The sequence below is a fragment of the Ceratotherium simum genome, chromosome 9, assembly GCF_057802395.1.
Source record: "Ceratotherium simum simum isolate JZ-2026a chromosome 9, ASM5780239v1, whole genome shotgun sequence".
In the NCBI taxonomy this organism is placed as follows: domain Eukaryota; kingdom Metazoa; phylum Chordata; class Mammalia; order Perissodactyla; family Rhinocerotidae; genus Ceratotherium; species Ceratotherium simum.
This window is the reverse complement of record NC_141908.1, coordinates 10,356,264-10,369,431: the sequence shown is the minus strand read 5'-3', so window position 1 is coordinate 10,369,431 and position 13,168 is coordinate 10,356,264. Positions and strand designations below refer to the sequence as shown.

Here is a 13,168-nt window from a genome sequence, read left to right as displayed (position 1 = left end):
AGCCGCCACCCGCCGGCTCTCTCCCGGCCCTGCGGCGTGTGCCAGCGGGAGAGCGAGCTAGGGCACCGCACCCGGGGACGCGGCGAGACTTTGAGGCGCTCGAGCCGACATCGCCGCCGCCGCGGCAGGCAGAAGAGACACGGGCGAGAAGGGCCCTGCCTCCGCCTCGCCTTCCTCGCCCGGCGCCCCGCGCCCAGCCGGCCCGCGCAGGCAGGCGGAGAGAGGGAGGCAGCGAGGAGGCGGGCGGAGCAGAGGCCCCGGCGAAGCGCGCAGCGGCCGGCCCGCCCGCCAGTGGATGCGGCGGCGCCCCGGGAGCCTGGAGACAACTTTGCCGTGTGACGCGCAGGGAGGACTGCAGGGCCCGCGGCCGGGGACTCCGCGCCGCCTCTGAGCGGGCCCGCGTTCGCCGGCGCTCCGGGCACTGCGCTCGCTCCGCTTCGCCGCCCGCCCGCCGGCCGTGGCGAGCACAACCCACCCTTCGCCGGCCCTTCCTCGGCGCTCAGGTGCGAGCGCGGGGCCCCGCCGCAGCGCCCGCCGCAGCGCCGCGGCAAGCCGCACTCGGCTTCGCTCCCGGGGCTCCGGAGCCTTCGCTTCCGTCTCGGCCAAGTTGCGTCGACCGGCCCTTTCGCCACCTTCCCCGCCCGGGGGCCAAGCCACCGCTGCCGCTGCTTTCACTTCATCCGAGCGGGGGCTGCGGGGGCTGCGGGGCCGCAACCCGGAGAGGATGGGGAGAAGGCTGCAGATGCCGAGGCGCCCCGATACGCCCGTGCGGCAGTGACCCGCCAACCCGCGCCTCGCCCCACGCGCTTCTCCGGTGCCCGCGACCTTCGGCGCCCCTTCTCGGCCGCACAGGAACCCCCGCGGCCCGGCCGGCCCCCTCCCCCTGTGAGCCCGCGGCGGCCCTCCCGGCGGGCGGGCGGAGGCCCGGGCAGGCGCGGGCGGGGGCGGGGCGGGGCGGCGCGCCGGGAGCCCGGAGCCCGGCCCTGCGCTCGGCTCAGCTCGCCTCGCGGCGGGCGCCCTCGTCGCCAGCGGCGCACCATGGACGGGCTGCCCGGTCGGGCGCTGGGGGCCGCCTGCCTTTTGCTGCTGGCGGCCGGCTGGCTGGGGCCGGAGGCCTGGGGCTCGCCCACGCCGCCGCCGTCCCCGGCCGCACCGCCGCCGCCCCCGCCACCCGGAGCCCCCGGCGGCTCGCAGGACACCTGCACGTCGTGTGGCGGCTTCCGGCGGCCCGAGGAGCTGGGCCGGGTGGACGGCGACTTCCTGGAGGCGGTGAAGCGGCACATCTTGAGCCGCCTGCAGATGCGGGGCCGGCCCAACATCACGCACGCCGTGCCCAAGGCCGCCATGGTCACGGCCCTGCGCAAGCTGCACGCTGGCAAGGTGCGCGAGGACGGCCGCGTGGAGATCCCGCACCTCGACGGCCACGCCAGCCCGGGCGCCGACGGCCAGGAGCGCGTCTCGGAAATCATCAGCTTCGCGGAGACAGGTGGGTCGGTCCCAGGGGCGGCCAGCCGTGGCCCTCGCTCCCTCCCCCACCCCCTTCTCCTTGTCTGCTTTGGCCGCCGCAGGCAGCGCGCCCTGGGGGCAGCCCGGACTCCCGGCCCAGCCTCTCGCCTCTGGCCCTGTGCGCTCCGTCCATTTGCCGTCCTCTTACACAGCAGACCCCCCCCCTGCTTCCCCTACCCTCGCCGCTGTGCGCCTTGCCCTCCACTCCTGCTTTCCGGAATCTGGCCCCAGCGCCTCTGGGAGCGCGTCCCCCTCCCGGCAGATGCGTGCGGCCCTGGCTCCGCGGGCACTTGCTTGGTGATTGCTTAATGTTTTTGTTTCCCACGATCGGAGTGTAGGCTTAGCAGTGTGGATGGAGTTGTGTGTGCTTGTTGATATCCGTGGGCCGGAGGAGTGTGTGTGTGTGTGTGTGAGTGAGTGTGCGCGCGCGCGCCTGCATGAGAGGCCCCGGGGCCGCTTCCATCGCCGGGCGGCTTGGGCTTGCCAGGATTGCTGAAGCCTCACTGGGGAGAGCTAGGCAACCTCTCTTCCGATTGTGTGGGCACCGGAATCGGCGGAAGGCAGGCTTCTCAACAGGTCCCATCATTTACGGAGAGAAAGACGCGGCTCGGGGGCAGCCCCGTGCCTCTCGGCTCGCTTGGCAGCGGCAGCAGCCCCTCGCCTGAGAGCTGCAGAGTTCTTAGTTAACAAAGGGTAGGAATCCTTTCTGGAATTTTCCCCCGGCCCTGGATTGCAAATTTCTATCACTGTCTAAATATAAAAATTGAGAGAAAACATTTTTCGGAACTTTAAAAGAAAGAGAAAAACGTGCCTGTGCTGAAATGCTGCAAGTGCTTTCGACTCCGCTGTCCTTTTCAGGACTTGAATGAGCCAGCCTGGCTTTTGTGCCCGGAGCTCAGCCCCATTTGTGCTGAGGGGACTGCGGAGAAGGTCGCAGAGGGGGAAGCCCTGGTGCAGGCAGGGTGGGGGTGGGCAGGGAGCCTGGAGGGGGGAACAGTTGTGTCCCCAGGCTGCAAATGCCCCCCACCCTCTCAGGCAGCAGGCAGACTGTGCTGGTGCCGCCTGGGGATGAAAAGGGATGAAAAGTTTTGCATGGCCGGGTGTGGAGAAAAGCAGAGACAATCAGGGGCTGGTTTGTGCTTAGAAAGAAATGCATTGCCGTTTTCGCTGTCGGACAGAGTCAGGGAAAGCTCGACATGCAATTAGAGAGCTTGGATTAAAAGGTGCTTTGGGGCCCAGAGTAGAAATGTGATTCTGGAAGGTCGAAGAGGCCTTTTGGTCCCGGTGGCACAAAATGACAGCGGGGGCTGTTATATTTCTGGTCCGTTCCACGGAGCCAGCTCTTTGACTTATAAATAACAGATTCAGGTCACAGGCAGCTTGTCCAAGACCAGCTTTTAAGGCTGCACTTTCCCCCATTTCAAAGTCAGATGTCAGTGTTATTAGAGGAGCCAGGCGGGGCCTGAGGAGGGGGCTGCGGGGGCAGTGGTAGGAGGTTTGATAAAACCAACCGTGGTCACACAGTTGCCTTATTTGTTCTTCCTGCAAAAGAAAGAAAAAAGTAGGGATTGTTAGAGAGAAGAGTCACTGAAATGTAGGATGAGAGAGGAGTTGTCTCTTAGTTGGCAAGGCCTCCCTTCTTGTTGAGCTGAATTACTGAAAAAACTAACAAGCCAGTTCCCCTTTTCCTTGGAGATTTTGAACGTGCCATTAATGGGGAGCCAGGGTCTCATCAAAGGAGTGGACCTCAAGTTTCAAGACTGAATGACCTGTCTCTTGGAACTACTTGGAAGCAAGGGCTGCTCTTTGCAGCCTGCAAAGCACACGTTCCTGTGTCAGAAATCCGAGCAGAGCTCGCTTGTTTGCAGTGGAGGTTCCACTGGGGGTTGGATCAGATCGTGCTTAGGTAAACACTGGAAAGAGGCGGTAGGTGGCTCAGCTCGATTTTGCAATGCCCTAAGTTAACCAAAAAAAAAAAAAAAAAAAAAGAAACCTCTATTGAAACAACCCACCCCAAAATCTTCGGTGCAATCCTGGTTTTGTTTTTCAGATTTCACAGATACCCATAACAACTTGTTAAGATGTTGGCTTCCTGACAAGTTCCTCTGTTGAGCTTTGAGGCTTGACAATCGGTCTCCAGGGAACCCTGGCCTGGGAGAGGTGAGGCAGGATTTTATAGGCCTGGACACTCCAGCTCCAACCTGGGCTGCGTTTCTCAATGGGAAACGATTTTCTCTGCCTCTCCCAGGTTACAGTCACAGGCCCTGGCCCCAGGAACGGTAATTCTGGTCCATAACATCTTCCAGCTGCGTGGCGAGCTCGCATTCCAGCATCATGCAGCAGAGTCTGTTTCCCCCACTGCCTCGTGTTCTCCTTGAATTAACTTGGCCTGCTCTCCCACTTCTCCGCAGATGGCCTCGCCTCCTCCCGGGTCCGCCTGTACTTCTTCATCTCCAATGAAGGCAACCAGAACCTGTTTGTGGTGCAGGCCAGCCTGTGGCTTTACCTGAAGCTGCTGCCGTACGTCCTGGAGAAGGGCAGTCGGCGGAAGGTGCGGGTCAAGGTGTACTTCCAGGAGCAGGGCCGCGGAGACCGATGGAATGTGGTTGAGAAGAAGGTGGACCTCAAGCGCAGTGGCTGGCACACCTTCCCGCTCACCGAGGCCATCCAGGCCTTGTTCGAGCGGGGCGAGCGACGACTCAACCTGGATGTGCAGTGCGACGGCTGCCGGGAGCTGGCCGTGGTGCCCGTGTTCGTGGACCCCGGCGAGGAGTCGCACCGGCCCTTTGTGGTTGTGCAGGCGCGGCTGGGTGACAGCAGGCACCGCATTCGCAAGCGGGGCCTGGAGTGCGATGGCCGGACCAATCTCTGTTGCCGGCAACAGTTCTTCATCGACTTCCGCCTCATCGGCTGGAACGACTGGATCATCGCACCCATCGGCTACTACGGGAACTACTGTGAGGGTAGCTGCCCAGCCTACCTGGCGGGGGTCCCTGGCTCTGCCTCCTCCTTCCACACAGCTGTGGTGAACCAGTACCGCATGCGGGGCCTGAACCCGGGCACGGTGAACTCCTGCTGCATCCCCACCAAGCTGAGCACCATGTCCATGCTCTACTTCGACGATGAGTACAACATTGTCAAGCGGGACGTGCCCAACATGATCGTGGAGGAGTGCGGCTGTGCCTGACGACGGGGCTGCAGTGGTGGGGCACGGGGACAGTCCCGGATGGGCTTCTTCCATCCCCTGTGGGAACGGGGTGCACGGTGCGCTGAGCGTGGTCGTTCCATTGGGCTGCCCAGAAGGTGCCAGGGTGAAGCCTGAAATATTTTCCTACTGCTTCATCGAGCAATCAGTCAAAACTGGAGTGAGAACCCTCAACTGACATGAAATACTTTAAAATGCACACGTAGACACGCACAGCCCGATGCATCCTGCCACCCACACAGCAGCCTCCAGGATACCAGCAAATGGATGCGGTGACAAATGGCAGCTTAGCTACAAACGCCTGTCAGTTGGAGAGAATGGGGTGAACAGCCCCCATTCCCACCAGCTGGCCCGGCCACTCTGAATTGCGCCTTCCGAGCACACATAAAAGCACAAAGACAGAGATGCACGGAGAGAGAGAGCACGGGAGCCACTGAGAGGAAAAGCAGAGGCAAGGGTGGGGATCGTGCAGGCAGGGGGAGGGCTGCATGAATCCCTCCACTTGGGCAAGGTCTGCCATGCCTCAGCATCTCCTGGCTCAAACTTGTGGGCTCCCTCCCGCCTGGGATCCTTCATGCTGTGGGACCCAGAGAGCCTGTCCTTTCTCCTCCTTGTAGAGGGAAGGAGGCCCAGAAAGGACCTAACCTGCCAGAGACCGTGGACCAGTGACAATGACGGTTTGACTGTTGCTTGGGTCCCTGGCGTGACTTATGTGTGTGTTTGTTTTGGGGGTGGGGAGGGAGGGAGAGGAGAAGGGTCTTAATTTGATGCTTTAACTGATCACTAGCAGTTGATAGGTCATTCATTCCAGTTGTATAGTTGAAAAGGGACTTTTCTACCAGGTGTGACCTTTTAAGTTAAAATCTGAATTGTTCTAAATGGGAAGAAAACAAGTTGCAATCTATGCCCTTCACTGGGGATATTCCTCTAGGACTGGTTGGAGAGGGGTGGAAATGACCCCTAGGCAAGAGGCTGAGCCCAGAGGAGGAAATGTTGGGGTGGAGGCATTCTGGGAATGCTGGGGGGTGGGGTGCCCCCTCAGCATGGGGCAATGGAGGAGAGCAGTTTAGCTGGTCTTGGAGAGATGAGGAAGGCTTTCAGCTGCTTTGCAGAAGTTGCCTGTGGGGGCCCCGGTCACCGCAGGGGCCCCGCCCGCTCGCCTGCCGCCTGCCCCTCCTAGCACTTGCAGAGCTGCCTGAACGCACACCATAGAGCACTTACCCCGCTGCGTGTGTCCAGAAGTGGCCCTTGGCAGAGCACTGACCTCGCTCACCCCTAGATGTCCAAGAGCCATGTGAACTATGCAATTTAAAGGGTTGACCCCACACTAGACGAAACTGGACTCGTACGACTCTTTTTATATTTTTTATACTTGAAATGAAATCCTTTGCTTCTTTTTTAAGCGAATGATTGCTTTTAATGTTTGCACTGATTTAGTTGCATGATTAGTCAGAAACTGCCGTTTGAAAAAAGAAGTTATTTTTATAGCAGCAAAAAAAAAAAATACAGTGAAATGTATTATACATAATTTTGGAACCAAAGAGGCCAACAGATCAGTTTTAATTTTTATTAGATGGTGAGGCCATCTTATCTGAGGTGGACGTTCAGAACAATCCCTTGAGTGGCCTGCCAGCATTTCAGGGTATAAATGGATTCTGTTTATTCAGTTTGATGTGTCTTTTCTATCCTTACACACCCAGAAGGTAGAGTAAGAATGACTGTGGTAGAATGCAGGTGTGTATCCTTAAATCCCCATCTTTATGTTTATTTAATAAAGCTCCCCTTAGGTTCTGTTTCATAATAATTTAAAACCAAACAATTTTCCCATAGACTTGCTGTTAAAGTATTTTACATTTGTGTACAGTTTAAGCAAATAAAAGATTGAGTGCCATGGGCTTCCTGCCATGTGTGACGTCTGGGGCAGTGGGTCCTGGCCGGAGGTGGCGGCTGGGAGGAGGGCGAGGCCAGGTGTCCAGCTTGGGTGCCAGTTGCCTGCATGGTTCGCTCCCGGCACTCTCTGAGTCCTTGCCACCAGCACGGATGTCAGTCAGCGAGTCTAGGAAAAATGGCAGAAGATCAAAATGAAGGACAATTAGCAAATTCATGAATTACACATTTGTTTACCCTTCTAGTCCCAAGACTAATTATGTTTCACCAAGGCTGCATCTATTACCATTTGAAAGTGCCGGTTAAGCCCCCATCCGTGGAGGAAATGTAAAACGGGGGGGTGGAAGCCCACCTGCCCTCCGTGCCCACCTCCACTTACTGATATAGATGACTGCAGCCCAGGAGAGGCTGGGATCCTGGGATAGAAGGATCAACAGAAACAAGGCCATGAGGATGCTGACTGTCCTTCCCTGTGGGGATTGTAACCGGTGGGAGGTGGCGATTTTAGCAGTAACGATGGTCCAGCTACGCTGCAGGTGTGACTTGAGATGCCCACGATATGCTGTTGTCGTGCAGCCGTTGTATCGTGCCTCTGGGAAATGGTTTCAGCTTCGTTTTCCAGAGTTTGGAATCTGAGGCTAAGAAAGGTTCAGAGCTTGCCTGAGGTCACATAGCTGGGACAGGCACCCTGGGCTTTTGAGCCCAGGGGCCACGGCTGTTCCACCTGTTCCACAGGAGGACTGCAGCCCTAAGACCTTGCCTTCATCTGAGGCACTTCAGGGCCAGCGGGGCTGCTCCTTGGTTTTTGGGAAACATGTGGTCTTTCCAGAAAATCTCAGGACAGTTGAGCAGGTGGGACCTTCAGGATTCTCTAACCCCGTTAAGGTAACAGTGGGCAAGCTGAGGGAGGCTCCGGGCAGCTGGAGGGGTGTATCTCAGTTCACACAGCCAGCTGGTGGCGGGAGGCAGCCTCTGGCCTCTGTCTCTTTCCATTCTTTGCCTACCCAAGAGACTACTGCTCTGCCAGGCTTTCATCCAGGGGGCTGGATTTATTGATCTGCAAAGTCTTCAGGCAGTATAGAAAGTAATGGAGGCAGAGAGGAAGATTTCATAAAGACAGGCCTGGCCTGGACGTTTTGGGGTGTGAGTCACAACCCAGCTGCCCCCGGCTCTGGTGGGTTAGGCCCAGCTGCTGGTTGCTCCGGGCGCTCAGCCCAGCCCCTGCCTCACCCCAGCCCCTGCCTCACCCCTGGCCCAGGAATTTTTGCCGGCAGCTTCCCGGAGGGGCAGCATTAGAGTCACGGAGTGGCCTCTGCTGTCTCCATATTGAGCACCTCCAGGCTCCCCCCTGGGGCCAGGCTTCACAGGTGGGCCACAGGCCCCAGAGGAGGGCCTAGGACTCCGAGGTCGTGGAACCAGTGACCGCAGACATGGTTCCTGTGTGGTGCTCTGCTGCCCTGTGCTGGCATGGGCCCCTGTGGGGTCAGGCCCCCTGGGGCAATGATGGGTGGCAGTTGCCATTCCTGAGAGGTCCAGTGAGGCCAGGCTTGCGTCCCCTGTCCCGGGGCTGGGTGTTGTCCCTCCAGTAGGGCCGTGCAGCTTCCTTCCTGTGCTGCTGTGGTCACTGGCTTCCCTGTCCCTTTTTTCTCCCCCCCCCCCCACCCTGTCCTCATTCTTTTCTTTCTCCTGCTCTTTTCCTGTTCTCTCCCTTATCTTCCCTGTAGGCCTGGCCCGAGGGCCCCTCCTCTCCCCAGAGATGCCCCTGGAACCCCACACCGCTGGCTCAGAGAGCAGCCCTCCCACACTGCCCACCAGGTCCAGTGCCCCTGACCCAGCTCCCTCCTGCTCTGCTTGGAGCTCCCGCTCCCCTCTTTGCTTCAGTCCCTCCCTTCCTTCTTCAGGCCACCAGGCTGTTAGCCTCTCATAGGACCCGTGGGTCAGGCTGGGCCAGCCAGAGCCAGAGGCTGCCGTCTGCACCTGCCTCGAATGTTTCCACCATGCGCCTGCTGTGATGCGCGAGATGCCACCGTGCCGGATTCATCCTTGGCTACCTTCAGACATGCCGGAGTCCCAGGCTGGAGAGGGGAGTGTGGGTGGGGTGCTGCGGTGAGGGGCGCCCCTGTGCGGACAGCGCCACATCTGCTTCCCATCACTTTCCCCCATTTCCCAGACCCGCAGACGGAGAGTCCAGTGAGCAGAGGCTCCAGGGTTGTGCTGTGTCTGTTTTCTCTCTCAGCCCTCCCCAGGGCTTGGCTCAGAGTGGAGCACCCAGTGGGCCCCTGCTGCCCTACCTGGGTGAGGGACAGCATTTAGGAGGGCCTACTGTGTGTCAGAGCTTGTCTGCCTGTTCTGCTACCAGGGTGATACCGTTCCGCCTGGGGCAGGAGCTGTGGGTCCCCACCACAGTCCCAGGTGAGGGCCTGGGGCAGGAGCTGTGGGTCCCCACCACAGTCCCAGGTGAGGGCCTGGGGCAGGAGCTGTGGGTCCCCACCACAGTCCCAGGTGAGGGCCTGGGGCAGGAGCTGTGGGTCCCCACCACAGTCCCAGGTGAGGGCCTGGGGCAGGAGCTGTGGGTCCCCACCACAGTCCCAGGTGAGGGCCTGGGGCAGGAGCTGTGGGTCCCCACCACAGTCCCAGGTGAGGGCCTGGGGCAGGAGCTGTGGGTCCCCACCACAGTCCCAGGTGAGGGCCTGGGGCAGGAGCTGTGGGTCCCCACCACAGTCCCAGGTGAGGGCCTGGGGCAGGAGCTGTGGGTCCCCACCACAGTCCCAGGTGAGGGCCTGGAAGAGCGGTGTGGGCGGCTCTTGCACCGTGGCTGGACCCTGCCTGACCGGGAACTCAGGCTGGCCCAGCACATGCCTGGTGTTCTTTCTGCAAGGCCCTGGGGGAACTCTTGCTGGGGACCCCCCAAGGAGCCTGGCGGGCAGTCTGTCTTTGGAGAGCCCTGCAGCTGCCCAGACTTCCTGCGAGGGCAGGGACAGAGCCTGCTGTGCGCTGAGGACAGTGCGCCTTTGCAGGCAAAGTAGCAGAAACAAAATGCCCTTCCTGTGGGCAGAGGCCCTGGGAATAACCCCGGCCCGGTTCCTGGGCTTTCAGTGGGATGTTCTGAGCAGATAAGTTACCTGTGGGCTTAGCAAGAGAAGCTGGGCTTGCTGTTATGTGAGGCACAGGGCGGAGTGGGGTGGATGTGGCATGCTCTGGGAGCCCCAGGCTGCGTGGGGACTGAGGGTGAGCCGTCGTGGGTGTGCTTGGCTGTGCGGGGGATGGATGGGGAATTGTGGGTGAGGTTGAGTGACGTGCTGCTTTGTGACTGTAGGTGTGACTGTGTGTATGCTGAGCCGTGGGGGGTGCGAGACTGTGATTATGGCCATGTGTGATTGGCTGTGTGGGACTTTGGGTTGTGTGGTTGGCTGTCTGTGAGGTTGTGGGTGAGATATGTGTGTGGTTGAGTGTAAGTTTGAAGCGTGTGATTGTGGGGTGTGGTTGCATGTTTGGGTGTGTGTATTTCTCGCCATTTTCATTTTCTTCCTCATGAAGAGGTGGTGCAGCTGGCTGGTTATGCACTTGGTGACTGGGGTAATTATGTATGTATGTTTTTTTGTGAGGAAGATCAGCCCTGAGCTAACATCCGTTGCCAATCCTCCTCTCTTTGCTGAGGAAGACTGGCCCTAGGCTAACATCCGTGCCCGTCTTCCTCTACTTTGATGAGTGGTGCGTAGGTCTGCACTCGGCATCTGAACCTGCCATCCCCAGGCTGCCAAAGCGGAGCGTGCAAACTTAACCACTATGCGACCGGGCCGACCCTGGGGTAGTTATATTTTTAAATCTGGACTATTGTTGGCCATCCGCTCTGCAGTTGGAATCTACCATCGTCCTTGTACTGGGCAGGTGCTGGGCAGGCTGCAGGGTGCAGGCACCATTTCTGTGGCCTGTGTGGTTGCCCTCAATGTGGTTTCACAGCCTCTGCTGCCCTGCCCTGGCCACTCGATACCAGGGGTTCACCATGGTGTCCCTGCAGCCCCAAAGCCGAGCACTTTAAAAGTGGAATGGCACCATCTGGTCAGTCATTCAGTCACTCAACAAACGTTTACTGGGTGCCTGCTTTTATGTGCCGGGGGATCAAGCATCGTCTCAGTTTAGTCCTCACAACAACCCGGGGGTGGAAAGGGAATACGTGTCATTATCCCCATTTTATAGATGAGAAAATTAAGGCTGAGAAAGCCATTCTCTGAAGGTGGCATGGTTCCTAAGTTGCCGAGCTGGGATTTGTTCCCAGGAACTGTTTCCAAAGTCACTTACAGCCACTGGGCTGCCTAGGAGGAGGGGAAGGGGAGACATGGCTGTCCTGGGGCCTACCGGGAAGAGAGGAGAGGCTGGGGCTCAGGGTTTTCTTGGCTTTTAGTTGTGAGGGGACTGCCCCCCCCAACTCCTGCCCATGACTCCAGCCTGGCATATCAATGGCATCTATGTGTTGAGCTGTTCCTCTCTGGCTATGGGGACAGCCGTCAATGCACTGTCCCCGCTCCCTCTGTGGCCAGGTGGGTGAGATGGCTGCTGGGCCCGATTCCGGGGAAAACGGACTATGGATTGAGCAAAGCAGCGGGGGCAGGGAGCTGGTGGCCTTGCCTCTGGGCCCCGTGGTGGTGGAGGAGGCAGCTGGGACAGTCTTCATTGAGAATAGGCACGGGAAGCGTGGACTCAGGTTCTGCGATCCCAGCCTGGCCTAACCTCTCAGTGTTCTCGTCTGTAAAATGGGGACAATGACAGTATTACCATGGGGCCCAGAGGCTCGCGGTTGTCATGAGCATTAGGGTGCTGAGAACAGGGCCAGGCTCCAGTGTGGTTTCGCTGTTGCTGTTTCCAGCATGTTTCTCTGTGTTAGGAATGGTGCTGGGTACCAGCCCTGGGTACCAGCTAGAGCCCGGCCCTGCCCTTCCTCTGAGAAGTCCTCTCTGGAACAGTCTGTTGCTCTCAGTTAATCATTCAATGATATTCACAGAGGCTGTGACGATGATGACGTCAGCTAACATTTATTGAGAACTTACTGCCTTCAGATAATGTGCTTCACAACGCCGTTGCGGTTACACTTGATGACATCCCTGTTGGCCAGGTGAGGTGTGCCCATTTTATGGATGAGCAAGCGGAGGCTCAGGGAAGTTGAGTGTCCTGCTCGAGGCCTCATAGCTATTCAAGGCCAGGAGGCTGTGGCCTTCCGGATGCTGCCGCCTCTCCCTTCAATGTTCTCCAGAGAACCTTGGGGCCTTGAGCCCCAGGGGACCGGAGGAAATGGAAGAGGAGGGAGGAGGGGGAGCTGCTATAGGGCAGAGGGGACCTGGGCGCTGCTGAGAGGCTGCTGCTGGGTGCGGCCTGGAGAGAGGCCCTTCAGAAGCCCCTCAGCTGCCCCCAGCCCTCCTCCTACCCCATCCCACCCCCACAGGGGGCACCTGAGGGTCCTTCTTCGGGGTGCATGCCCACCTGCAGGTCCCACTGGGGGGAGGGGGAGAATGGCCCCTCCAGGAGCAGGAATGGGGAACTGTCTGAGGTCATTGCAGGCTCCCGGAGAATCTGAGGGGGTGAGGACTCACTGAGGTGCTGAGAAAAGGCACACCGACCACAGTTGCAAGTGGGATTTCCAGGATGGGTTCTTGGATCCCTCACGGAGGCAGAGGGGGGAGGGGCAGGGGAGAGGGAGGCAGAGGGAGAGGATTGCAGAAGGAGCCTTTGCTACCTGCCCCCCAAGTCCGATTACAGGGAGGTTCTAGTGCCCCTTCTGTCCTCTGGGGGAGGGCTTTGGGGTGGGGCCAGCAGGGGTCTTCAGTCTTTCGGGGAGGTTGGCAGACTCACTAGATCCTGGTCTGCTCCCCACGCAGGAGCAGATGGGGGTGCTGGTGGGAGGTGGAACCTGGGTCAGCTCACAGGGCTTTTGCAGTCGGACATTCCCGGCTGCTGGCGCCGCGCCTCCCGCTCCAGGCAGCCTCCTGTTCTGACCTCCTCTCTTCTCCCCTACTTCCTTCCAGCCACCCTTCCATCCAACTTCTGCTCCCAGTGCCTGCCTTGCCCAGCCCTTCTCAGACCCCTGTCTCCCTGCCCAGCCCCAGGGATGGGGGTGAGGGTGAGGTGGGTTCCTAGGTGCTAATTACAGCCCTCGTCAGGAATGAGGTGTGTAGGGGGCTGGGTTTGCTATGCTCCCCCCCCGCCCCGTTACTGCAGGGCCTTCTGGTGGAGCACAAGTCAGGCCCCAGGGTCCCCAGGTGGGGAAGGGAGACTTCCTGGCCTGTGTGTGTGTGTGTGTGTGTGTGTGTGTGTGTGTCTGAATCTGGACATATCTCCACCCCCCAGGGAGCTTTGGGCCTCATGGAAAGAGCCCTGGGCCTCCTTGAGCTCACAGCCTGGTTTCTAGGTCACTGGGGAACTTGCTCATTTTCTGGGTGGAGGTACTGCCCCAGGCCTCAGAGACATTCTGAGGGTTGTTGGCTCTGTGCTGGGGCCTTAGGGCGTCATCTCTCTTCCCACAGGAACCCTGTGAAGGAGGTAAGTCGCTGCCCTTGTCCCCACTGCAGATGAGGCTCC

General features: G+C 59.3%; 1 protein-coding gene across 1 annotated transcript; it reads left to right on the top strand.

Moving 5' to 3' along the window:
- Positions 1–340: 340 nt before the first annotated feature.
- On the top strand, positions 341–6,602 carry INHBB (inhibin subunit beta B). Its single transcript, XM_087435036.1, has 2 exons — positions 341–1,486; positions 3,918–6,602. The coding sequence occupies exons 1-2, from the start codon at positions 1,039–1,041 to the stop codon at positions 4,691–4,693; spliced, it is 1,224 nt and encodes a 407-aa protein (XP_087291162.1). The 5' UTR covers positions 341–1,038; the 3' UTR covers positions 4,694–6,602.
- Positions 6,603–13,168: the final 6,566 nt, after the last annotated feature.

Bases quoted from the DNA above. Each gene is read 5' to 3' on its own strand.
- INHBB (XM_087435036.1), top strand. From the start codon at position 1,039: ATGGACGGGCTGCCCGGTCGGGCGCTGGGGGCCGCCTGCCTTTTGCTG. The intron at 1,487-3,917 runs GTGGGTCGGTCC...ACTTCTCCGCAG, and splicing joins CATCAGCTTCGCGGAGACAG to ATGGCCTCGCCTCCTCCCGG.